At 48.5% G+C, this 26586-nt stretch overlaps 1 protein-coding gene across 5 annotated transcripts in view; it reads right to left on the reverse strand.

Moving 5' to 3' along the window:
• The window catches only part of RIF1 (replication timing regulatory factor 1), a 442844-nt gene that overhangs the window by 59955 nt on the left and 356303 nt on the right, over positions 1-26586 (reverse strand). For 4 of the 5 annotated variants that reach the window (XM_085645592.1, XM_085645595.1, XM_085645594.1 and 1 more), the window contains one exon: positions 9980-10129. The exons of the other annotated variant lie outside the window; for it this stretch is intronic. In XM_085645592.1, coding sequence (XP_085501718.1) covers positions 9980-10129 — 150 coding nt within the window. The remainder of the gene's footprint in view (positions 1-9979; positions 10130-26586) is intronic. 5 annotated transcript variants of the gene reach the window in all.

Raw genomic sequence — 26586 nt, forward strand, 5'->3', positions numbered from 1 at the left:
TAAAAAATCTTCCGAATCCAGCCTGACTTCTGGAAGTTTAAAGGCAAGGAATCTGCGGGCTAGGTGTCTATCAGATATTCAATACAAACATTCACTCCAATCCACATCTGAAAACCTCTTTGGCCAAGTAGGAGTGGGAGAATCTTAGTTTAATGTGATGCATTTTATTTCACCCGATTCAGAATAAAAATATAAATAGTTGACAATGTGTCATGATCTTTGTTCTTTATCAAATGCAGGCAGATTACAGAGACAAGCACACAATTCGACATTTCGGCTTTTATGGAAGTCTGCTTCAGTCTAGCGTTACCAGTCTCGACAGCAATCACACAACACATTCATTTTTAGCCTGCAATGCCTAACCAGGAAGCCATAATACCCACATGCACAATGTGCATTATCACCATAAGCAGGATATGTTCTTTCATGTGGTCTTTAAGCTCACAGAAGGCATGTACTATTGCCCGAAGTGAAACTTGTGCCAGTAAATTTTGTCCAGAATCTTTAGGCTGTTTTCAAACAAGACCGCAAGAACGGCAATGGGTGGAAATGCTTAATGTTAGCCCCTGGTAATGACTCTGGGTGCATTGAATGAGATCAATTGTTCGCCCCACATTGTAGAATTAAAGTTTGAACTCAGTCTTGTGAAAGTCAATCTAGATCTTGCCCCAGGATGAAAATCCTACTCATACTGTGATAAGTCTCAAAAGTATGCCCAGCATTTCTGTAACTGTTACAACTTGCATGTCTACTGTTTTCAACCCATCTTTGGGCCCAAACGAATAAATTAACAAGTCATGGTGTGAATACAAATAATTTAATCTGACACTACAGTTAGGCACTTTCTTAAATACAATTTGAACAGAATCACCAATGGGATTCTCAACTTATCTGCGTTCCCTCTAACGAGAGCAGAGATACCTAGGGCTCTGCAAACTGTCTGCTCATTGAAATCAGATATACTGAAGGGAAAATGCCCTCAGTAGAGACGGACATATTGAATGATGTGCCAGTTAAAATCTATTTTTCAAACTGTTATAATTCTTGCAATTAATAATCATCAGCCTGTGTTTTTTTCTTATTTAAAATACCATAAGGAATATGCTACTTACCAGTATGCATCTGTTCTTGGCATGTAGAGCTGCAGAGTTGTACACTTAGCATAGATCGCCATCTGGTGTTGGGCCCGGATGTTTGCAGTTTGTTTTTCTTCTTGGACAGTCTTTGGAAGTCACGAGTTTGGTGACTCCTCCTTCGGTCCGTACTGCGCATGGGCTTCGGCTCCATCCTCAGATTGTTTTTCGCCAACAGGGAAATGATGGAGCTTAGTAATAACAGTGAGAAACCCATGTGTGTTGTATCTAAATAAGATGTACTGGAACGGATACAGGTAGCCGGGGAGGCGGGTGGGCGTGTACAACTCTGCAGCTCTACATGCCAAGAACAGATGCATACTGGTAAGTAGCATATTCCGTTCGAGGCATACGAGCTGCAGATTGTAGATAGATAGATAATACTTTATTCGATTTCAAGATTCACGAAATCATAAAAGTAACATGTTCATGTACAGACAAAGGTAAACGACATTAAGAACAATAAAAACAATGTTACACAGAACATAAATAAATTACCTAAGAATTGATTAAACATTTCCTTTTCCTTAAAATACTTTTTAAAAAGCCCAACATTATTGACACACAGTATTCATCTTGTAAAGATACTAAAAACAATAAGGCGGGCCGACAGTGTCTCCATGAGCCATGCTTTTTTAAAAATGGCTTAATCCATCTAGATCTTTCCGTTGAATAAAATTTACAAAAACAAATAACATGCAAAGTTGATTGGATAGACAAATTATCGCACGGGCAATTGCATAATTTTCTTGACCAATCATTAACTGCAGGGAAGGAGACTAAGCGGAAAAAGACGTCGAACCTTAGCCTAGTGAGCAAAAAACGGTCAAAGCCCACCTGACACCATTTTAAATATGGCTGAATATCATTAGAAACCAATGTAAGTTGATGTTGTAATACAAGGTTCTTATTAAATTCAACGCCTAATCTAAGTGATTCAACATGGGACCAGCATAGCTCCTTCAAGTCCTTTCTTGTTAAACTGCACATGGTCTCTGGTTGAAAATAAAACTCGGGTCTGCCAAGATCCCTTGTAAATTGGCAAATATATTTCAACCAGGGTATCCTAAGTGCTTTATCCAATCCCATGCAATCTTTGAGGATGTCTCTATTTAACGTTAGAGCTGGAGAAGTCCATACCCTGTACCAAAGCAGAACTGGTTGAATACTAATCAAATCGCTCACATAACGCATACCTAACTCTGCGTGACAGTTAAAAACAGGGGAGCTAGCAGGGGTTGCCAAGATAAATCTTAAGAATGCATTCTCTACCCTTTGTATCGTGGAGAAATTATTATTGATCCCCCAAATGCCTGCCCCATAAATGGCTATACTGATGCACTTGGCTTGATAGATTTTTAGCAGTATTGCAGGCGGCCTCTTCCCCAGCTTTTTTGAGAAGATCATAAGTGCAGCAGTTGCTTTCTTAAATGATAATGTCCTATTTCTAATAGCAGGACCCCAGGACCCCTTTTCCTCGAGAACTATTCCCAGATAGGAAAATATTTTAGATGTGGCAAGTTCCTCTTTCCCCACAAACAAACGACACGTTCTTTTCTTGCCGCTGCCACAGGACATTACAAATGATTTAGAAACATTCAGTTTTAACCCCCTGTTATCCATAAAATTTATATAAGTGTCCAGAGCAGTTTGAAGACCTCTTTGCGTCCGGGACATGATCACTGCATCATCAGCATATAGGAGGGATGCAATTTGGTGCTGATTGGCCTGGGGGGAATCGCGTACTGTAGCAATCAGGGCTTTTTCTAAGTCGTTGGTATACAGGTTAAACAGCAGTGGGGCGAGTACACACCCTTGTCTCACGCCCCTTTTTACGTAAAAGGGCTTAGTGCATTCCCCATTTAAACCGTATCTAACCTTTGCCCTAGCGCCAGCATACAGCTGTCTTAGAAAGGAGATAATTACTTCGTCAACCTTCATATCACTCAAAATCTGCCACAATCGATTGTGAATAACACAATCGAAAGCCGCACTTAGGTCGACGAACACGACAAAAAGTTTGCCCTCTTTGGCCTGTGTATATTTGCCAACTAAAGACGTAAAGTTGAGTACCTGTTCTACAGTACCGCAGCCCTTACGAAAGCCGTATTGAACCGGCGATAAGATGTTAAACTCATCTGCCCAAAGTTGCAACCGATTCAGGATAACTCGCCCAGTGACTTTTAAGAAAGAATCCAGAAGGGATATGGGACGGTAGCAAGAAGGTTTATCTCGGTCCCCTTTTTTGAATATTGGTATAATTACCGAGTCTGCCCAGGTATCGATGAAACCCCGCGCACAACTAGCCTCTAGAGCGCGCTTGAGTAGAGGCGACCAAAGTCCCGGCTGAATTTTAAATAAATCAATTGGGACGCCATCTGCTCCTGGCGCTTTGTTACCTTTACTCTGGGTGATTGCGACCGAGAGTTCATAAACAGTAACGTCTAGATTGATCGGGACGAAATCGTCCGCCAATTGCCCCTGGCAATTGGCGGACGATGCCCCTTAGCATAGATTATATAGCAGTACCCAACCTTAGCGGCGACCACCGGTATCCGTTGCAGTGGTTTGAAAAAGTGTCTTTAGTACAGCCTGGCCCACACTAGCTTGCTGCTTGGAATGCACATCTACACAGTAATGTTTTGTGAAGGTGTGCGGTGTAGACCATGTGGCTGCTTTGCAGATGTCATCTAAGTGTATATTCCCTAGAAAAGCCATAGAGGCCCCTAACTTTCTTGTAGAATGGGCTTTAGGCGGAACAGATAATGTTCTTTTTGCCTTTTGATAGCAAATTTGTATGCATTTTACAATCCACCTAGCTATCCCTGATTTAGAAATGGGGTTGCCTTTATGTGGTGGAGAGAAGGAAACGAACAATTGTTTAGTCTTCCTGAAGGGTTGCGTTCTTTGTATGTAGTATAGCAAAGCCCTTTTCACATCGAGTGTGTGTAAGGCCCTTTCTGCAACAGATTGAGGTTGCGAGAAGAAGACAGGTAATTCCACCGATTGATTGAGATGGAAGGGGGAAATGACCTTGGGCAGAAACTTCGGATTTGTGCGAAGTATGACCTTGCTGTGATGTATTTGTATGAAGGGTTCCTGTATAGTGAACGCTTGTATTTCACCAACCCTTCTAAGGGAAGTGATAGCTACGAGAAAAGCTGTTTTCCAGGTGAGAAACAGTAGCTCGCATTTATGCATTGGTTCGAAGGGCGGACCCATTAGTCGTGTAAGAACTAAATTTAGATTCCATACAGGGGAAGGTGGTGCCCTGGGAGGAATTACTCGTTTAAGGCCTTCCATGAAGGCTTTAATAGCGGGCACTCTGAACAGTGATAAATGCTGTCTGTTTTGTAGATAAGCAGCGATCGCTGCTAGGTGTAGGCGTATGGATGAATATGCCAGGTTACACCTGTGAAGATGGAGCAGATAGCATATGATGTGCTGTATGGATGCATCTAAAGGGTTGATTGTATTGTTACGGCAGTAAATTACAAATCTTTTCCACTTTGCGGCATAGCATGCTCTAGTGGTAGGACGTCTGGCTTCCATGATGATGTTCATGCAATCAGGGGGAAGGTTAAGGTATCTGAATTCTAAGATTTCAGGAGCCAGATCGCCAGGTTGAGCTGAGCTGGGTCCGGGTGCCTGATTTCTCCATGGTTCTGGGTTAGGAGGCATGGGGATAGGTGCAGTTTTTGATGTGGTACCACTGACAGTTGTAGTAGCGTGGTGTACCACGGCTGCCTGGCCCACGTCGGAGCTACTAGAATGAGTGTGAGGGAGTGTTGTTGTAGCTTCCTTACCACTAATGGAATTAGTGGGAGAGGTGGAAAGGCGTATGCAAATCTGCCTGACCAGTTCATCCATATCGCATTGCCCTTGGACAATGGGTGTGGGTATCTGGCGGCGAAGCTTGGGCATTTTTTGTTTTCGTGGGTGGCGAAGAGGTCTATCTGAGGATGCCCCCACTGTTGGAAGAATGGGTGAAGAACTTGTGGATGCAGTTCCCATTCGTGTAGTTGTTGCGTTTGTCTGCTGAGCAGATCTGCCATGGTGTTTTGTACGCCTGGAACGTGCTGTGCCAGGAGAAAGATGTTTTGGGGAATTGCCCATCTCCATATGCTCTGGGCTAAGCGGGAGAGCTGGGGAGAGTGTGTCCCCCCCTGTTTTTGGATATAATACATTGCAGTCATGTTGTCTGTGCGAATGAGGACTGCTTTGCCCGAAATCTGTTTTTGGAAAGATTTTAGGGCTAGAAAGATCGCCAAGAGCTCCAGATGGTTGATGTGGAGCGATTTTTGCTGTGGTGTCCATAGACCTTGCATTGTGAGGTGTAGGAGGTGCGCTCCCCAGCCGGAGAGCGATGCGTCCGCTGTTAGAATCAACTGAGGAACCGGGTCCAGGAACAGCCGCCCTTTGGAAAGGTTTGTGGTGTTCCACCACTGCAGAGTGATGTGTGCGGCCGTCCACCAACACCAGTTCCGTCAGCTGACCCTGGGCCTGGTTCCACTGTTGTGCTAGGCACTCTTGAAGTGGACGCATGTGGAGTCTTGCATGGGGCACTATGAAGATGCAAGACGCCATCATTCCTATGAGCTTCATAAACACTCTTGCTGGAAGTGAGTGTTGGGGAAGGAATGTTTTGCGTAAGGCTTGAATGCTTGTGATTCTGGCTGAGTTTGGATAGGCAATACCTTTGGAGGTGTCTATAGTGGCCCCGAGATATTGCTTTGTGTGAGATGGTATGAGGTGGGACTTTTGGTAGTTCACCGTGAAGCCTAGCTGGTGGAGCAGTTGGATGGTGCTGTTTGTATGTTGCACACATTGGTGGTAGGACGCGGCTTTTATCAGCCAGTCGTCTAAGTAAGGGAAGACGTGAATATGTTGACGTCTGAGGTGTGCTGCTACTACCGCTAGGTATTTGGTAAACACCCGTGGTGCGGTGGTGACCCCGAAGGGGAGAACCGTGAATTGGTAATGTTGCCCGTCCACCACGAACCTGAGGTATTTCCTGTGAGAGGGGTGTATTGGAATGTGAAAGTATGCGTCTTTAAGATCCAAGGTTGTGAGAAAGTCTCCCTGACAGAGGAGCGGGAGGACTTGTTGTAGGGTGACCATGTGGAAATGGTCTGAATGTATGTAGGCATTTAGAGGCCGGAGGTCCAGAATGGGCCTGAGGGTCCCGTCTTTCTTTGGTATTAAGAAATATAGGGAGTAACCCCTAGATTTTGCTGATCGACGGGGACCTGCTCTATAGCGTGTTTTTGGAGGAGGGAGAGTACCTCCTGTTTGAGCAGTGTGGAATGTTCTTGAGACATTGGACGGTGCCTTGGTGGGATATTGGGTGGAGTAGATGTTAGCTCGAGACAGTACCCTGACCGAATGATTTGGGTCACCCATTTGTCCGATGTTATGGACTCCCATGCGTGGATAAAGTTTTGTAGTCTGCCCCCGACCGGAGTGGGATGGTCTGGGGGGAGCGGAGGGAAGTCATTGTGTGGGCGGGGTGGCAGAACGGGTGGTGTTAGTTTTGCCCCTGCCCTTATTGTTGTTGCCTCTGTAACCACCCCTTTGGTTGCCCTTTGAAAAGGTATTTTGAGGAGGGGACTTGTAGGAGGTAGAGGTGCTATCGGTGGAGAAGCCTCTGCCTGTGCCACGAAAGGAGGAGCGTCGAAAGGAACGTTTAGAGGCTTGTGTTTGGAGTGCCCCCATAGACTTTGCGGTGTCTGTGTCCTTTTTCATCTTTTCCAACGCTTCGTCTACCTTTGGCCCAAAGAGAGTTTGTTGGTCAAAGGGGTGATTGAGTATGGACGCCTGGACTTCAGGCTTGAACCCTGAGATCCTGAGCCAGGCATGGCGACGAAGCAGGACACTGGTATTTATGGCTCTAGAAGCAGTGTCGGCTGCATCGAGGGCACACTTAATGGAGGTGTTTGTAATTAGTTTACCCTCCTGTATTAGTTCATGAGCCCTACGCTTGTGTTTCTCGGGAAGGTGCTGCATAAGAGCCTCAAGTTCGTCGTAGTGTGCTCTGTCATAGCGCGCAAGTAGCGCTTGTGTGTTTGCAATGCGCCACATGTTTGCAGCTTGAGAGGCGGTGCGTTTGCCAGACGCGTCTAGGAGTTTGGATTCCTTGTCTGGCGGTGGGGCTTCTCCTGAGGACTGGGAGTTAGCCCGCTTTCTAGCTGTAGAGACAACTAGGGAATCTAAGGGAGCAGGGCCCTTAATGTATGCAGGGTCTGTGGGTGCCGCCTTGTACTTTCTCTATTCTAGGGTTTAGTACCCTGGCCCTGACAGGGTCTTTGAACACCTCTGCGGCATGCTTGGTGACACCCTTAAGCATAGGTAAAATAGATGTGGATTTGTCCTGTATGTCAAATGTGTCCAGTAAGAAGTCGTCTTCCACTGGTTCAGTGTGCATGTCCACCCCATGGTAGTGTGCTGCTCTCTGCACTAAATGATGAAACCCTAAGGAGTCCTCTGGAGGAGACGGCCTGGATGGGTATAGGTCGTCCTGAGGTATATCGGGTATATCAGGGTTATTGTAATCCTCCCATGGGTCTGGGGTCCCCGGTGGAGTGGGATCCATTGGGGCGTCCGCCGGGTAATTGTCCGGGTCCCCGTCGTCCGGATCTGGGGACGGGGTCGGAGAGTAATGAGGTAAAGGTGGCGGAGACCTGGGAGGGGGAGGGGGTGGAAGAGGTGGAGGAGGCAGGGGAGGCGGTAGTGGGGAGGGCACTCTGAGGGGAGAAGTAGCAGAGTCCTTCCGTTTGGGCGGTGGAGGAGGAGCCGGAGTATCAAGGCGTCTTTTCTTGATAATTAAAGTCAATAGCCCAGTCTTTGGATCTTTGGACAGAGTCTTTTGTAAAGGGTCTGGTGTAAACAGAGCCAATGGTGCCGAATCGTCCGTCGGCACCGATGATTTCTGTGCGCCATGCTTTTTTGGGGCCTCCGGTTTTTTCGGCGTCGAGGGAGTTTTCAGCGCCGGGGCGTCGGTGCCGACTGATTTGTGTTTGGTCGGCGCCGAGAGTCCAGGCTTCGGCACCGGTGGCTTCGGAGTCTAGCTGGATATTACTTTCTTCGGTGCCGGATGCTATTTTTCGGCACCGGGCGTCGGCTGGCTCGATCCAGAGCTGCCGTGAGACGTTGGAGGCTTCGACACCGGGCCGAAGGTGGGGTGATAGAAGCTTTGGTCTTGGTTTTGCCCGGGCCAGCAGGCGAGGGTGTAACCCGAGTCTCTTTGGTTTTGGGCGCAGGGGTGGGAGGGGGCACAGTACTCACGACCCGCTGCGCCGGTGTGATGTCCTCCACGTCGGAGTCGTCGGCCTCGGAAGCGCTGACGACGTCTTCCTCCTGCTCGGTGTGTATCTGCCCCGAAGCTTCGGCGCCGTCTCCGAAGATGTCCGGTGGAGCTGCAGACGATGAGTGCGCCATGGTGCGTCGAGCTCTTCGATCCCGGATGGTCTTCTTCGATCGAAAAGACTTACAGGCGGGGCAGTCTCTGGCCTCGTGTTCTGGAGAGAGGCAAAGATTACACACCTGATGGAGGTCGGTGTGGGGAAATTTAGACCCACATTTTGGGCACTTTTTGAACGGAGTCCTTTCCATCGGCCGGGACCGGAGTCGAGGAGGGCCCGAAGGCCGGTGCCGATGTACGGGATGGAGAAAGTGCCGCTTCGAGAAATGAAGATGATGATGAAGAAACTCGAAGAAACGAGGATTTTCCGTCGAGGCTGGAACCGTAGAAGTTCGAAGCCGGAGCACGAAGTATCACATCCGAGCCCGATGGCGGAAAAAAACAATCTGAGGATGGAGCCGAAGCCCATGCGCAGTACGGACCGAAGGAGGAGTCACCAAACTCGTGACTTCCAAAGACTGTCCAAGAAGAAAAACAAACTGCAAACATCCGGGCCCAACACCAGATGGCGATCTATGCTAAGTGTACAATCTGCAGCTCATATGCCTCGAACAATTGGTCTTTGTCCATCTTTCTTTAAAGATGAGCACCTCTTAAACCATTCATACTCATTCTTAAATCTTTAATAATTAAATTTAGACAATGGACTAATACAAATATCTATGGTGCTGAAAAACAAATTAAATGACCAGCTCATTCTACTCAACTCCAACACAATGACCACTGTAATAAGGTAATCCGCCTCTCTACTAATGAAAGTTCTGCTGCTGCCAAAGTCTTAAATCTGGACGTGTGCACTCCTCGTTTCAAAGATTCACAAGATGATTCAGAGGACACCATTATAAGCCTGACTCATTAGACAGGCTGAGCTAGGTTATCATCTTTAAAAAGGACCTTCTATTATTATTTCCTTTTTCAGGAGTGCCAGAGTTTAATTCAGATAATCTCTGCCATCTTAGAATCACATTCAAAATAGTGCCATAGTTGCACTTCTTTGCATCACTGCAAACAAGGTTAGTAGTTAAAACAACCTCAGCTGCTTAAGATCTACAACTCATCTTCGCTAACAAATATTCCAACCTAGATATTTAAAAAAAAATTATACCCTGAGAAAACAAAATGTTCCAATGAAGCAATCCGAGCCAGTGTCCAATTAGAAAAAGGATATCTGAACAACCAGGACTGGAACTCTACATTAAGTGTTATATGCTACTGCTGCTGAATCTAAACTCTTCTGGCATTCTCGCCTGAAAGGGGCAAGGGGGGTGGGGAACTGATAGAATACGAACTACAAATGATTCAACACCACAGAACTGCATTTGTCAGATAATTTCTATAGTAATCAAATATACCAAGAAATTAATCATTCATGCTCAACACCTCAGATTCTGATAAGCACAAAAAAAATTTGAAACTGTGTTCTTACCTTACACTGAACATTGGAAGATATTTTAAGTGCTCTAGCGGTTGGGGAGCTAGCGGTTGATGAAAGGCATCGAACAACAGGACTTCGTCTATCAATGTCATCTGCCATTTCTTCTTTGTAAATTGGGTCCGCAAAAGAAACTCTGCGCATCTGTTATGAATGGTAAGGATTATTTACTAATGGGTTTGCTAATTCTCATTTGCGCTGCAGACTGGCACTAGAATGCTGCACAAGAGCAACCATGAAAATGCAATAAAGTAAAATATAAAGAATCACTTATCTTCAGTACTTTGTGGATACTCCATTTACCTGCATGTTACTCACTTCTTGAATACCTCCAGGTGGCTGACTGGTTCCTAAAACTTTTTAATAGCTCTTCTGCTGCCAGCACCTAACCCCATGACAACTGTGGATTATTATGTGGCAGCAACTTACAAAATTCAACACGAGGGTATGTCAAGTGAATAAAATGGTACTCTTCTTATAGGATGTTACAATACTATCACCTGCCAATAAAGTTCTTCTGCCGCTTGGGCAAAGCAATTTTAGGGCACAGATGGCAGTGAACCAAGAAAGGCATCTTAAGGTATTTAGTCCTTTAATATTTATGAGAAACAAATATTCACTTTTTATAACAGTGGTAGTTACTCATTCATAAAATGCCACAAATGGAAAGTCAGTATAGAAATTAAGAGTCACATAATCAATTTTGACCGATTAAAAATGCTATTACAGAAGAATAAAATGGTTGCCTCTGGTAATGCTCTTTCTGGTGGAATCTCTGTAAACCAACATATACCTCCCTCTGTGAATCTCCCCAGGAGTCCTGTTTGATCCAGAAACCCATGCAATAGTTGCTGCACTCTGGCAGGTGGAGGAACCAGTGGTATTCATGCTGCCCCGGACAGGATGGCATGCAGTGGCATATAGGCAAGGGCGAGCATTAGTTTGTCTCCTATACTTATCATGCCCTCCCACATGGAGCGTGGATGACCAGAATTAACTTGTATTGGCAGTATGGAACATTATTAGATACCAAAGTCCACTTCACACAATAAGTATGGCATAGTGAAGAGAGGACAAGTAAAAAAGTCAAAGCCATTTCAGGAAAAACACAACAGGCAAGCTGAATAAAGATCGCAAATCAGGCAAATGAAAGGCTGAAAGAGGAGTTGGTCTAACGGCTAGGGCAGTTGATCTCGAATCTGGGGAACTGGGTTCGAGTCTCGGCAATGATGAAAATCCTGTGATTCTGGACAAATCCCATATTCTCCCCGAGCCTAACAAAAATGAATGTGTCCTCATGTAACGCAACTGGTGCTATGTAAGGCGCTCTGATATCAGATACCTTCGGGTCAAGTTTGCGCTATATTAAACGCCGTAGAAAAAAAAAAAAAAAGAGCTGATGAATAAGTTACTTACCAGCGGTAGTAATCTTTCCAGCAAATAGTCTATGTACCCACAGATTCCTCATCTTGTGAATATTTCGCAGGCATCAGACTGTATTTGGAAACTTTAAAACATTACTACTGCGGACTGACAGGTGGCCTCGTGAGGCTCCTTGCAGGCGCCCATCAACTCCGGAAGTGACAACCGGTGCTGCATAGGAGAGTCACCCATAGGCACGGATGTCAGTTGCTTTATGAGGCATCTGAGCTAACAGATGCAGATTGGTGTGATCAGTGTGCAGATCTCTAAATTTGTGGTTCGAGTATCCACCTGAAAGATCGTTACCAAAGGTAAGTAACTTGAAGTAGCGCTTTCTGGAAATATGCACCAATGTCCACGTAGCAGCTTGGCAAGTATCCAGGAAAGGCACACTGCGAGCAAGCAGTGTCAGCTTTGGCTCTGATGGCATGACCCTGTAAACCATTTGGAGGCTGTGTCTCAGCCAGTGCATTGCAGATGTTAATTCACAGAACAACCCATCTGTAGATGGTCCATTTTTGCACTGCTTGCCCTTCTTCGCTCCGGAGAACACCACAAAGAGCTGATAGTCTGCTTAGTGTTCTTTGTTGCAATTTATTTATAAAGCGCAGTGCTCTCTTATGGTCCAAATGATGTATTGTTGCTTCCTCCTTAGAGGGAGTGAGGTTGAACAAAGACAGCCGAAAGGGTGATAAGCTGCCTGGAGTGCAACGCAGTGATCACTTTCGGTAGAAGCCAACTAATCTTGGAAATCTTTAAGATAGATTGAAAGAATAAGCCTACAGCGCGCTCATATCCCTCACATGCAGGTCTTTTGCAGCCGCCTCTGCAATCCAGACAATTTGACAGATTCCCTGGTGGTATATCAACTGGAACTTCACATCTCACTGCAGAGCCCACATATGCCATTTGGCACGTTTCACCAGCAGGATGCAGGAAGCCAGCAATTCAAGCAGCCTTAAAGTCATCCATAGTGAGATCCATGACAGAGGCTGAAACACTCCAGAAACCCAGTGAAAGGCACAAAACAATGCTGTATCCAGAATGGCTAAGATTAATGGAAGCATCTGTGAAGGAGTCTGGTGCAACTTCAACACATTACAAGTGAACCTAAATGAAATAAGGCTGTATGCAGTTATCCGGAGGTGGTTTATGGCTGCCTAGGGTGATTTGCCTTCAATAGACTGTGTGCCAGTCTTTCCCTTCCTTGACAACTGACACTGTGCTGTGACCACCACCATCACTTTAGTGAACACCCAATGGGAAGTGGTGAGACCAAAGGGAAGCAGTGCAAACTGTAAATGCTCCTGGGCAGTAAAGTCCTGGTCTAGTGAAAGTATCTGAATTTGTTCTTCTGCAGGAAGGTACTGAGAGGGTGGAAATCTAAAAACAGGATAAAGGCCACCGTCCTCCGGCATCACAAAGTAGAGGGAGTGAACACCCAGCTCCTACTTCCAATGCCAGAATTCGCTCTATGAAGCCTTTGGCCAAAAGGGCCTGGTCTGCATTTTCTGATGCAAGACGGGCTAGTGGGCCTCTATCAGCCACCCTAATTTTGATGGACAGTGCAGTGGGTGGAAATAAATGGGAGGGTGTAGCCCGATGTACAAATAGGAGGACCTCCTCATCTGAGGTGATGGCTTGCCACTCTTGGAGAAAATATCTGATCCTGCATCCGACAGGGCAGCTGTGCGCCAGAAAGGAAACACTAATATGGTTTTGCAGCTGCGGTTGCTGGAAGGGTGAGGATCGAAGCTCCAGTGTCCCTGATGCCCAACCGGAATTGCATCTACCACTTCCGATGGAAGAGAGATATCCTTCAGTTGGTTCAGCTCAATCTTCATGCGCAAGGGTGTACGTTGTGGAGGCTGGGGTGGGGTAGTCAACTTGCTGATTGAACAGAAGATTTCACTCCTGAGGAACACTAAATGGAGGTCAGATACTCTACATTAGGCGTTAAGAGTACTAGACTAACTAAGCTCAATCTGCAACCAGCAGAATACGATGTGCTCTGTCCTGCCACACTTTATTCAGGACCCATGGGATCAGCAGTAAATGACCACCTACAGAAGATTGAAGTCCATTGAAGGTGGGTATTATCTCCTAGATACCCTGGAGGGGAAACTTCAAAGCACAAAATCCTTGATAAGGAGCGATTTTGGAAGAAGTCTAAAGGTCTAACAAGGAATCATTCCACAGGTGAAAGAAAATACCCTGCATCACCTCTGGATGTAAATGCCACTCATGGTTAGCAAAATGACCCCTGTTGATCTAGTTTGCTCTGCGTTTAAGGTGTTCCTTCCCTCTAGATTACTGGCACTTCACTGTATCTCCCTGACAGTCAGTCAATGCCACAACCTCTAAACATTCTGAGAGCAGGTGACCAAATGCTCCACCCTGACCACCTTGCTTGTTGCAGGTCCACATGCCAATCACAATGTTTGTTAGAACTTGGAATCACCTGCCCCCAATGGAAGGAAAAAGTGCCTTGAGAACCAGTTTGGCATGCAGATCCAGTAGGTTTAATGTGGTGGCACTTCTTCACTAGAGAAGAGACCTCCGATCTTCACATCATCCAGATGAACCCCCAACCGATAGAAGATTCACTAGTCACCATTATGATTTCCAGAAGGCTCACTGAAGGTCCTGTGCAGCCTTGGAGATTATGGGTACTGGCCGAGAAGCACTTCCAATGTTGTGCCCACTGCAGACAAGTTCAACTGAAGGGCTTCCTTGTTCAACTCGGCTGGAGATACGAGAAGGATGCAAGATACTAGTAGATCAAGGAGCTACCTGAGATATATAATCAGCTACAGGCCTTTATCTTCAGGGATTGGGAAGTACTGTGACTGTCATACCATCGACTGCTCTACTTTGCATCGACTTCTACCTGAATCACACCAGAGACTAGCAATATCAACACCTCCCTGGAGAGAACTCTCATGATTTGCCGATGTTGGTGTGTATACATCAATACAATGGTTGATATGAAGAATCCATTCAGCTGGAGAAGCATTCGTTCCTACTCTAGTCACGGTGTTGGGCAAAGGGGGTGGGGGGGGGGGGCGGGGGGGCTTAAAGGTTACCCCACAGGCCAAGTTTGCCTTTTTCCCCACCAAACCACTTCTGCTGCAGCACAGGGGTAGATTATGTTGGAGTCTGGCAGATTCCCACTACCCTGCCAATGCAAGGCCTTTATGTGCCAACATGCATGTGTGACTAGGAGAATGCACAATTGAACTTAAACACCTTGCAGAAAAGACAGGACTATCTGATGTGTCAGCAATCCTTTGAGAAGGAGGAAAGTATGGAGAAAAGTCCAGTACTGACTATGATCTGGAGTAAAGGGACTTGGGTGATATTTGGATTTGCTGATCAAAAAGTCTAGGTCAAAGAAGAGACCGCTGACTGCAGATGATATGCAACACCTCCAGGGACCTGGTTTTGATCAGCCAGTTGTCCAGTTATGGGAAGATTGGGATCCCCAACATTCTGGAATAGGCCGCAACTACCGCCATCCCCTACATGAAGACTTGGGGCACCAATGTCAAAACAAAATGGAAGCAAATTGTGAGGGCGTAAAACCCACCACAAAGTGCAAATACTTCCAATGCAACCTCAGGATGGTGATGTAAAAGTTACTTACCTTCGGTAACGCTTTTTCTGGTGGATACAGTATCTGCCTGTGGATTCCTCACCTTGAGAATATCCCCTGCGCCAGCATTCCACGGAATTTTTTCTTCCCCAGCACTCCACGTCGACGACGTCACAATACATCGGCTCCGCTCGCGACTCCGTATGACGTCACCGGAGCCATAAGAGGCCCACGTCGGCGTGATGTCAGTTCCACCCATTTTTTCCGTGCCTTCGAGGCAAACAGGTGAACCAACAACAAACTCAAAGTATACACAGTATACAGTATACCAACACATATACACAGTATACAAAGGAAAAGGATGCTAAATAAACAAGCATTTCCAACAAATGTACAAGCATTCCAAACAAGACCTATTTAATGGTACACAAAAGGTGGACAACGGGGAAGCGGGTGGGCCAGTGAGAAATCCACAGGCAGATACTGTATCCACCAGAAAAAGCATTACCGAAGGTAAGTAACTTGTTCTTCTGATGGATACATCTGCCAGTGGATTCCTCACCTTGTGAATAGATTCCCACAGCAGTCCCCACTCCCAGAGAAGGGTGTCCACCTTCCTATACCAGAAAGTCTTGCAACACAGAGCGCTCGAAGTGGCCCTCCCTCCTCATCTCGGAGACCAAGCAATAATGCTTTGCGAAAGTATGGAGGGAGGCCCAAGTCGCGGCTTTACAAATATCTGCCACAGGAACACCCCGGGCCAAAGCAGATGTAGATGATTTCGCTCTAGTCGAATGAGCTCTAATGCCCTCAGGAGGAGTCTTACCAGCCAGGGCGTAGCAGATCTTGATGGCAAGGATGATCCACCTTGATAGCGTGCGCTTGTGCACCGCTCTACCCTTCGAATGACCAACATAGCCAACGAAGAGTTGATCTAGACGAAAGTCTTTAGTCCTGTCCAGATAAAAACTCACAGCCCTTTTCGGGTCCAGGCGATGGAGTCTTTCCTCCTCTTTGGAAGGATGTGGAGGAGGATAAAAAACAGGGAGAGTAACAGACTGCCCCAAATGGAACGGAGTAACAACCTTTGGCAGGAAACCAGCCCTGGTAATAAGAACCATCCTTTCAGCATGTAATGTAAGAAAAGGGGGTTTAGAACTAAGAGCTTGGGGCTCACTCACCCTCCTTGCCGAGGTTATGGCTACAAGAAAGACCACCTTAAAGGACAACAGCCTCAAAGGTCAGCTATGTAGAGGCTCAAATGGGGGCCCCATCAGTACGGTTAAAACATGATCAAGGTCCCACTGTGGCATTACAAAAGGAGTGGGAGGAAACATGTTTGTAAGGCCCTTGATAAACCTCAGAACAACCGGAGATTTAAACAGTGACGGTTGATCCGGAAGGCAAAGAAAAGCCGATAAGGACGAAAGATAGCTCTTGACTGTGGCCACAGCACAGCCCTGCTGAGCCAAGGAAAGAGCAAACTGGAGTACATTAGAAAGATGGGCCTTTAAAGGGTCAATGGACCTCTCTCCACACCATTTTACAAATTTAGACCACCTGTAGGAGTAAATGGACTTGGTGAAGTGTCGCCTGGCCGATAAAATAACGTCCACCACATCAGGCGGGAGAGAGAAGGAACTCAGGTTGCCACGTTCAATCTCCAGGCATGAAGGTGTAAGCTCTGGAGGTGGGGGTGTAGAACCTGCCCCTCCGATTGCGAGAGGAGGTCTGCCCTCAGAGGGAGACGGAGCGGAGGGCACAAGGAGAGGTGGAGAAGATCTGTATACCACACCCTTCTTGGCCAATCCGGGGCGATCAATATGACTTGGGCCCGGTCTTGGCGAATTTTCCTCAGAACCCGAGGAATCAAGGGTATGGGAGGAAACGCGTAAAGGAGTTGTGAACCCCAACTCAACTGAAACGCGTCCCCCAACGCCCCCTGCATCGGAAACTGGAGACTGCAGAATGACGGGCAGTGCGCGTTCTCGGGGGTGGCAAACAGGTCCACCCGAGGAGTCCCCCACGTCCGAAAGCCATGACGAACCAGAACCACCTCAGGATGGAGCCTCCACTCATGGTCGGCGGAGAACTGCCGACTGAGACTGTCCGCACGTACGTTTAGAACCCCGGCCAGATGATTTGCCATCAGACAAATCTGATGGTCCTGGGCCCAGGTCCATAGACGCAGAGCCTCTCTGCAGAGACAAAGAGACCCCACTCCTCCCTGCTTGTTGACATACCACATCGCGGTAGTGTTGCCTGTCAGGACTTGAACAGACTGACCGCGAAGGGAAGGGAGGAAGGCCTTGAGCGCCAAACGTATCGCCCGTAACTCCAGAAGGTTGATGTGAAGCAACCTTTCCTCTGGAGACCAAAGACCCTTGATCTCCAGATCCCCCAGATGAGCACCCCACCCTAAGGTGGATGCATCCGTTATCACTGTGGCCACCAACGGAGTCAGATGGAAGGGCTTTCCTTGAGACAGATTGCCCTCCACGCTCCACCAAGATAGATCCGCTGCAGCTTCTCTGGAGACCTTGATCGACTCCCTGAGATCCCTGTTTTGCTGATACCACTGCTTGCGGAGGCACCACTGGAGCGCCCTCATGTGCCAGCTTGCATGGTTGACCAACAGAATGCAGGAAGCGAACAGACCGAGCAGGCGAAGGACCTTCAGAACTGGAACAACCGCTCCATTGTGGAATAAAGGGACCATCTCCTGAATGTCGAGAATCCTTTGAGGAGGGAAAGCTCGACACAGTAGTGTCCAGTACTGCCCCTATAAACAGGTTGCGTTGAGAGGGCACCAGGTGAGATTTGGGCACATTGATTGAAAAACCCAAGTCAAATAACAGCTGAGATGTTACCTGCAGATGACGCTGCACCATCTCTGGGGACCCTGCCTTCAGAAGCCAGTCGTCCAGGTAGGGGAAAACTGGAATCCCCGACCTCCTGATATGAGCAGCCACCACTGCCATCACCTTTGTGAAGACTCGAGGTGCGGTAGTAAGACCAAACGGGAGGACCGCAAACTAGTAATGTTGCGACCCAACCGTAAAACGGAGATACTTCCTGAGCGACTTCAGGATTGGGACATGGAAGTACGCGTCCTGCAAGTCGAACGACACTATCCAGTCTCCTTGCTGCAACGATTGAAGAACCTGCGCAAGGGTCAGCATCTTGAATTTCTCCTGTTTCAGGTAAAAGTTCAAGACTCTGAGGTCCAGGATTGGACGCAATCTGCCGTCCTTTTTGGGATTCAAGAAAAACCGGGAGTAGCATCCCTGACCCCTTTCCTGCTCCGGAACCACCTCTATTGCACCCTTTTGAAGCAAGGCTAGAACCTTTTTCTGAAGGCGAAGCAGATGGTCCTCTGAGCAATAACCTTGGCAAGGAGGGTAAGGGGGAGGAAACTCCCGAAAGGGAAGGGCGTACCCAGTATCTACGAGGTTCAGAACCCAAAGGTCTGTCTAACAGATTTCCAACCCCGTAGAAAGTAGGACAACCGACCCCCCACAGGTCTTACATGATCCGGGATGGGGGATCTAGGGCTGCTTCCCTGATGCCTCACTGGGAGCAGAGGAGGAGGAGGAAGAAGAGGGGTTGCGTCCAGAACCTCTCCGACCCCTTTGCCTCCCTCTATAGGATTTATAGAGGGGATTCTGCTGTTGCTGCTGTTGTTGCTGAGGCTGTCAGTAGGAGCGAAAAGACGATCTTCCAAAACCTACATTTTCTAAACCTAGAACTTTTTGCAGACCCAGAGACTTTGCTGTTAATCTGCCATCTTTAAATCTCTGCAGTGCAGAGCCTGCCATCTCACCAAACAACTTCTGCCCATCAAATGGCAAATCCACTAATGTGGCTTGAACATCTGCGGAGAATCCTGCCGAACGGAGCCATGCCTGCCTTCTTGCAGCTATGGAGGAACCCATAATCCTCGCCACCGAATCCGCCGTATCCAATCCTGACTGGATCACCTGTCTGGCAGCGGCCTGAGTGTCCGTAACCATCTCCAAGAAGGACGCCTTATCGCCCTCAGACAGCTTAGGGGCCAAAGTCTTCATTGAGTCCATCAATGCATGTATGTAACGCCCCAGCAAGCACGTGGTATTAGATGACTTTAATGCCATACTCCCTGAAACTAAAGGTCTTTTTAGCAGCCTGGTCCACCTTCTTAGATTCCCTATCCACGGGAGACTGAGGGAAAGCACCCGAAGCATGCTTCGAGCAGGATGTCTGCACAACTAGGCTCTCTGGAGACGGGTGTATCGATAGAAAATCCGGATCCCCAGGCGCCACCTTATACCTTCTTGCCACCTGTCTGGAAACCGCCGGAGAAGAAAGCGGTTTCCTCCATACATCCAAAACAGGCTCCAAGATGGCCTCATTAAAGGGCAGTAAAGACTCCGAAGTGAACATAGGAGAGTGCAGAACCTCCGTCAACAAGTTCGATTTATACTCTGCCGTGGGCAACTGTAAATCTAACAGCTCTGCAGCCTTTTTGATCACAGTATGGTATGGAGCCAATTTTTGAGGTGGAGAGGATCTTGCCGATGTGTGCTCCCATTCCGGGGTAGTCTCCAGACCACTAGCCTCTTGTATGCCCTCAAAATCATCAGAGGATGTGTCCACCTCACCTTCCTCCACTTCTGCTCTATACCTTCCTTCTTCTAATACTCTCTGGGCCTCCCTTCTCGATCGAATCCGAGGAGCCGGCGTCGTCTACGTCGTACGCGGCGTCGGTGGAGCCAGAGGTGTTGGAGTCGGCGGCGCCATAGATGGAGTCGGCAGCGCCGGACGTGGCGCCGATGGAGTCGGCAGCGAAGAAGGCTCTGAAGTCTGATGGTCCATCCGAAGTCGTGTTGGATCCCCAGACGGCGACGGAAACTGCCACGAAAGCGCCATCGGCAGAAAGGGCATGAAGGGGGCCTGAGCATAATGCTGCGGCACCCCCAACGCATACGCCATAGGACCCACGGGACCAGTTGGTGCTCCGGATGGGAAGGCCGCCCTATTGAAAATACCATACATGGCATTCAAGAACTGAGAAGAATCAGTACCTAGAGCAGGAAACTGAGGATAAGGCACTGACCCTGTATCCCTCTGCGGAGTACTTGGCTGCGGCGCCGTAGTGTCCTCCACCGGAGCCATAGATTCTTCCAGCGCCGAGTCGGTTCCTCCTCTCGTTCCTGATCCGAAACAGGCACCGGATCCGGAGAAGACGCCGGAGATGGAGCCGGGGACTGCGCCGGAGCCCGCTTCGGCGACGGAGAACCTCCCGGAGTCTTAGAGGGAGAAGGAGATGGTGAAATGTTCTTACCCCGATGACGCCGAGGTGAAGCCGACCTCGACTTCCTGTTCTTCGAGGACTGACGTCGTGAAGAGTGTTTCCTCTTCTTATGATGTCTTTTTGACTTCGACAACCTCGAAGTCGATTACCCCGGCCTCAACTTCTCTTTCTTTCTCCCTCTCTTCTCCTTACCGATCTTCGCCATAAACAATTTGGCCTTTTTCCTTTAAAGCTTTAGGATTCATCCTCCTACAACATTCGCAGTCCTCGACATCGTGGTCCGAAGAAAGACCACAAACAGTCCTCATGTGGATCCGTCATGGACATATGTCCGCCACATTCCCTACAGGGCTTAAAGCCAGACTTCCTCGTCGAAGACCTCACCTAATTTTGTAACAGAAACACCTTAACACTACAAAGTAGCAGGAGTACTGGAAAAAACCGTTGCGCGTCGACTTCATCACGCCGACATGGGCCTCTTATGGCTCCGGTGACGTCATACGGAGTCTCGAGCGGAGCCGATGTATTGTGACGTCGCCCACGTCGACGTGGAGTGCTGGGGAAGAAAAAATTCAGTGGAATGCTGGCGCAGGGGATATTCACAAGGTGAGGAATCCACTGGCAGATGTATCCATCAGAAATGGAAGTACACATCCTGCAGGTCTTGACACCATACAGTCTCCAGCTTCCAATGCCGGTAAAACATGGTCAGGGTCAGCCTTTTAAACTTTTCCTTTTTGAGGAAAAAGCTCAACTTCAAGAGGTCCAGGATCAAATGTAGACAGCCATCCTTCATGGGCACAAGGAAATAGTGGAAGTAGCATCTCTGGCCCTTTTCTTGCTCTAGCATTAACACTACAGCTCCTTTCCGGAGGAGTGCTGCCATTTCCAGTTGAAAGATGGTAAGGTGATTCGGGGTGGGGAAGCCGACGGTGATAGGTTGTGGGGTGGAGCCTGATGGACAAGTTATTAACCTACAGTTATGCCTTATCTGGTAGGAGACATGACTTAGCTGCAGGATCCTTACCTTTGAATTTGAGGCCCAGGCTGGATCCGGAAGACTTTTGCTCAAGCAATACCCTTGATTGCCGGTAGGTGGCGTCGGTCAGCTCCATGTGATGTCTGCACTGGAGGGACGTCTACATCACCTATATAGGCACCACCTCATTGCACTGATGCCAGTTACTTTTCACGTCAGGAGCGCAGCGCCATGAAGTGTAGTGACAGTGGTGTTTTTAAGCGCCATGAAGTGTAGTGACAGTGGTGTTTTTAGAAGAACTAGGGCCCTGAAAGGAATCAACCTTGACCCTAAAAACCAGTCTACAGTGAGGGAAGGATGGGTTGGTCAGAAAGGAATCTACAGCTAGATCATGTTTATACCAGATGAGGCGTTTCCAAAGGTAAGCAACTTCAGCATCTGAGAGAGACACTGACCCGTAGACTCCTTACCTTTGAATAGATACCCAAGCAATACCATCCCCGGAGGAGGGACTGTGGACATGGTTAGAACAGGAAGTCCCGCAGGACAGAGCAGCCACAAACTGCGTCCCTTTGGACTGGACTGTCCCGGCAATAGTGTTTGGTAAGTGTGCGGAGATGCCCACGTTGCTGCCTGGCAAATGTCAAGGGCTGGAACTCCATTTTGCAATGCCGAGGTAGCAGCCTTAGCTCAGGTGGATTGAGCCCTTAAGTCTTCAGATGGCTGTTATTTGGCCAGAGCATAGCAAATTTTGATGCAGAGGACAGCCCATCGTGAGATATTCCTCATCTGCACCTTTGTATGATTCAATGTACCCCATGAAGAGTTGGTCTACCTGGAACTCTTTAGTGCAGTCAACATAGAACGACAATGCTCTTTTAGGGTCCAGATGGTGGAGTTGCTCCTTCTCTTTAGAGGGGTGTGGAGGAGAATACAAAGAGGACAAGGTGACTGATTGCCCCACGGTGAATTGTGTTTTCACTTTCGGTAAGAAAGAGGCCTTAGTGTGAAGCACCAAGGTTTTAGGGAAGCTGGTCAGGTAAGGAGGCTTGGATGACAGAGCCTGCAATTCATAGAGCCTGCAATTCATAGAGCCTGCAATTCATAGAGCCTGCAATTCGCTCATCCTCCTGGCATAAGTTATTGACACTAAAGACTGTTTTGATGGTAAGCAGCCAGAGTTCAGTTGTGCAGAGGTTCCGACGGAGCACACATCAGGAAGGTGAAAAACAAATTAAACTTTCACTGAGGCATGATGAATGGGGCAGGGTGGGAACATATGTACAAGCCCCTTAAGAAATATTTACAATAGGGGATTTAAATAAGGAGGTCTGGTAGCCTCAAGAAGGCAGACAAGGCCAAAAGGTGCCCTTTAAGAGTGCCCAGAGCAGGCCCTGCTGCGCAAGGGTCAAAATAAAGAGAAGGACTTGAGAGAGGGAAGCCGAAAGGATCAAGACCTTTCTGCACAATACTTTAGACATTTTTTCCACTGGCAGGCGTACACGGTCAAGGTAGAGGTGTGCCAAAACAACATTACAGACTTGGGGAGAAAGGTCGTTCCATGCAAGAGTGTGTAGAGTTGACAGGTTTGGGTGGTGGACCCCTCCCCTGCGACAGAAGATCCTCCCAAAGGCAGTCTGATCAGGGTATCGATAATCAGTTGGAGAATTTCGGGACACCAGACTCTCCGTGCCCAGTCCAGAGCCACAAGAATGACACTGGCCTGGCCGCTCCTGATGTTCTTGAGCACTCTGAACAGGAGTGGTATTGGTGCAAAGGCGTACAGGAGGCCTGAGCTCCACTTGAGACAAAAAACGCTGCCAGCGAGTGCCGCCTTGGAAACTCCAGCGCGCAAAACTGCTGACATTACGCATTCTCAGCAAAGGTGAACAGATCTAACCAAGGCTCTCACCACTTTTGAAAGAGACCTTGCGCCACCTCCAGATGGAAATGCCATTCGTGATCCACTAGGCATCGACAGCGGAGTTCATGCATCCTGGCTTTGTGGGAACCTGAAAGGTGAACCACCAAGGATATGCCCTGCTGTTCCAGCCATGTCCAGAGGCACAGGGACTCTTAAGTAAGGGCCCTCCACCTCGCCCGGTTTGTTACAGTACCACAATGCGGTTCTGTTGTCCGTGAACACCTGAAACAGCTTTCCATTGATGGAAGAAAATCTTTCAATGCCAAGCAAACCGATCTAAGCTCCAGAAAGTTGATGTGGAGTCCTGGTTCCGCCAGAGACCAGAGTCGTCTGATCTCCACCTCTCCCAGACAGCCAACCTATAGCAGGAGTGACGCATCTGCCACTACTGTGTGATCTGGTTGGGGAAGGGAGAGGGGTCTGCCTTTGACCCAATTGTGGTTGGTTAGCCCCTACTGTAGGTTGTGTCCAGTTTCACCTGAGATCTGGACCATGTCAGAAATTCTACTGATGCTGCGCCACTGGAACTTCAGGTCCCACTGCAGAGATCACATGTGTCATCTGGCACGTGTCACGTGTCAATGAGGCCTAGCAGCCTCACAGTAATTCTCACCAAAATCTAGGATAGAGGCTGAAACCGTATCATAGCCTGAATATCTTGGACTCGCTGCTCGGGTGGATGGACCCAAAACTGCACTGGGTCCAGAACAGCTCTGATCAAAGGGGGCATCGGAGAGGGAGTCAGGTGTAACTTCGTTATGTGGATATTGAACCTCAGCAAAAGTAGGAGGTTCACCATAGTCTAGAGGTGGGAGAGGACAGTCTGGGGCGAGCTCACCTTAAACAGCCAGTCATCGAGATAGGGATAGACTAGCACCCCTGATCTGCGCAGATGAGCTATGACCACCGCCATCACCTTGGTGAACATCCGAGAAACGCTGAAAAAGGGGAGCATCATGAGCTTGAAGTGTTGTGACCTACCGTGAACAGTAGGTAACGCTGATAAGCAGGCAGGAAAGGAATGTGAAAATACACTTCCATCTAGTCTCCAGGGTTCGGGGCAGACAAGGCCTGAGCCAGAGTGAGCATTTTGAACTTTTGAGGAAGTAGTTGAGGGCTCGCAGTTCTAGGATAAAATGAATGCCATTGTCCTTTTTCGGGATCAGAAAGTAGCAGGAACAGCAACCACAGCTTACTTATGGCGCCGGAACACTCTGGATGTTACACTTGGCCTAGAGAGTCCAGACTTCCTCCTGAAGCAAGTTCAGGTGCTCCTCTGTTACCCTGTCATACGTTGGAGGCATGGAAGGAAAGGTAGTCTCAAAGGGGATGGAGTATCCCCTTCGGACCATCTAAAGAACCCACAAGTCCTACATGATGTTTTGCCAGTGGCGGAGGTGATGGCTAATCCTGGCACCAACTGGCCACCTAGGATCTTGAAGGGCCAGACTAGGAAGTTTGAGGCTGCAGGGGGCGGAGTGGACTGACTACCTCTGGCCGCCCGACCCATGGGGTCGAAAGGAGCCACGCAGAGGTTGCTGAACTTGCGCAGTCTTCTTGCTGGGATGTGGCTCACACAGCTGAAAGCCCCTTCTGTAGGGGCGAAAGGCAGAGTGGTGGGCACTGAGAGGCACAAGGACTTGGCTATGGCAGTGACTCCTTGTCTCCGAAGAGACAGGTGCCATCAAAGGGCATGTCCATAAGAAAAGCCTGGGAATCCCCCCAAAAAACAGAAGTCCTCCGCCAGGCATGGTGCCAAACAGCCACAGTCGATGACATCGCTCTGCCCAGCGAGTCGGTCGTGTCAGGCCTACTAAAAATGATGAACTCCGCCACATCTCTCCTGTCTGATACTGCTTTGGAGAGAATGGCCTGCGCTTCCTCCCGGATCTGCAGCAGCAGTTGCGCAACTTTTTCCCCCACAAGAAGAGGGAGTAATGCCCAGAGGGCAGGAGGCGTTCACCAAACACAAAACAAGTCTGGGGGAAGAAAAATATTTTCTTGTCCCAACTATCCAGCCTCTAGGAATTCCCTGTCCAGGGGTGTGGAAGAGAATGCGCCATGTGAGGTAGAGGCTTGGACCACCCAGCTCTCGGGGGTAGGGTGGTTGGTGAGGCATTTTGGGTTGCCCAGTGCAGAGCGATGTCGGCAGGCGATAGTCCTATTCACAGGAGCCCCTGTGCGGTGCTTGGACCAGGTCCCAGAAGGATAGTCAAGGCCTCATTTAAAGGCAGGAGGAGTTCCAAGGAGGAAGCACCCGGCTGCAGGATTTCTGTCAATATTCTAGTCTTTACTTCCACCGAAGGTCCAGGACCTTGGCTGCCCTTCTTTACACCATAGCATATGAAGCTCCCTCTGTAGTCACAGTAGGGGGAGAAAGCAGGCCAGAACCTAGAGAGGTATCCAGTCCACTGGCCTCACCCAATTCCTCATACCAGTCCATTTCATGGTCAGGTTGGTCTTAAAAAGGGCCCAGAGACCCCTTCCTATCTTCCGCCAATCCTAGCCTTTCAAAATAAGGCTGATGTAGGACCTAAGGGTGCAGCTGGCACCAGAATCTGCATCCGCAGGCGCCGATCCTGCTCCGGGTTGTGGGGGATAAGAATGGGGAAGCATAGGCAGTGTCGGGAGTCCTGGCACAGGGGCTGGCATAGAGGAAGGCGGCAGTGGCATGACCTGCGCCGATCCAAATCCATCACTTTTAAGCACTTAGGGAGGAGGAGGGGGCGGGCATCAGTCTAGAGCAGCAGAACCAGATGGAGCCCCCCTCAGAGCCTCCAGAGTCCGAAAGGTCAGGTCACTCGTATAAGGCACGTGGTGTCAAAATTCTTTACGTTGGGCGGGGGTCTCTATGGCTCATGGAAAGGCAGGGAAGCTTGGAGCCGACCCAGGTGCAGGTTCTTCAGAACCTGAGGCCTAGGTCAGTGAAAGTCCTCTATCAAATCAGCCAACGGACAGGAAGAAGTTTAGGCATGCTTTGACTTCTGTCTTATACCTCTTATGTGACCGACCCAAAGACTGAGTGGGAGGACGAGGACTCAGGATTCCCAGAGCGATGCCCATACCTGCCTGTCGACCGGGACCGAGAAGACCTCCAGGGCGAACGGCGTGGTGCCAGGCCGCTATTAGCTTTAGGCACCGCTCCTTCAACCTTAAAAGCTTTCTGCGCCATGGCCAGGCAGTCAGAGCACTACTTAGAGTTGTGCTTGCGCTCCAGGTACCAGAGTTGAGGATCAGTTACAGATCTGGCGAGACTCCACTCCAAATCTGTGTCGAAGGAGCAGAAAAAAGGAAACTCACATCGTTACACCAGGGAAGATGCTATATGGCTTTGTGAGGTCACGTGATGCCACTTCCGGCTGCAATGTGAAGCTAAAGCCCCTTTCCG

Source organism: Triturus cristatus, chromosome 3_1 (assembly GCF_964204655.1).
Source record: "Triturus cristatus chromosome 3_1, aTriCri1.1, whole genome shotgun sequence".
NCBI classification, from domain to species: domain Eukaryota; kingdom Metazoa; phylum Chordata; class Amphibia; order Caudata; family Salamandridae; genus Triturus; species Triturus cristatus.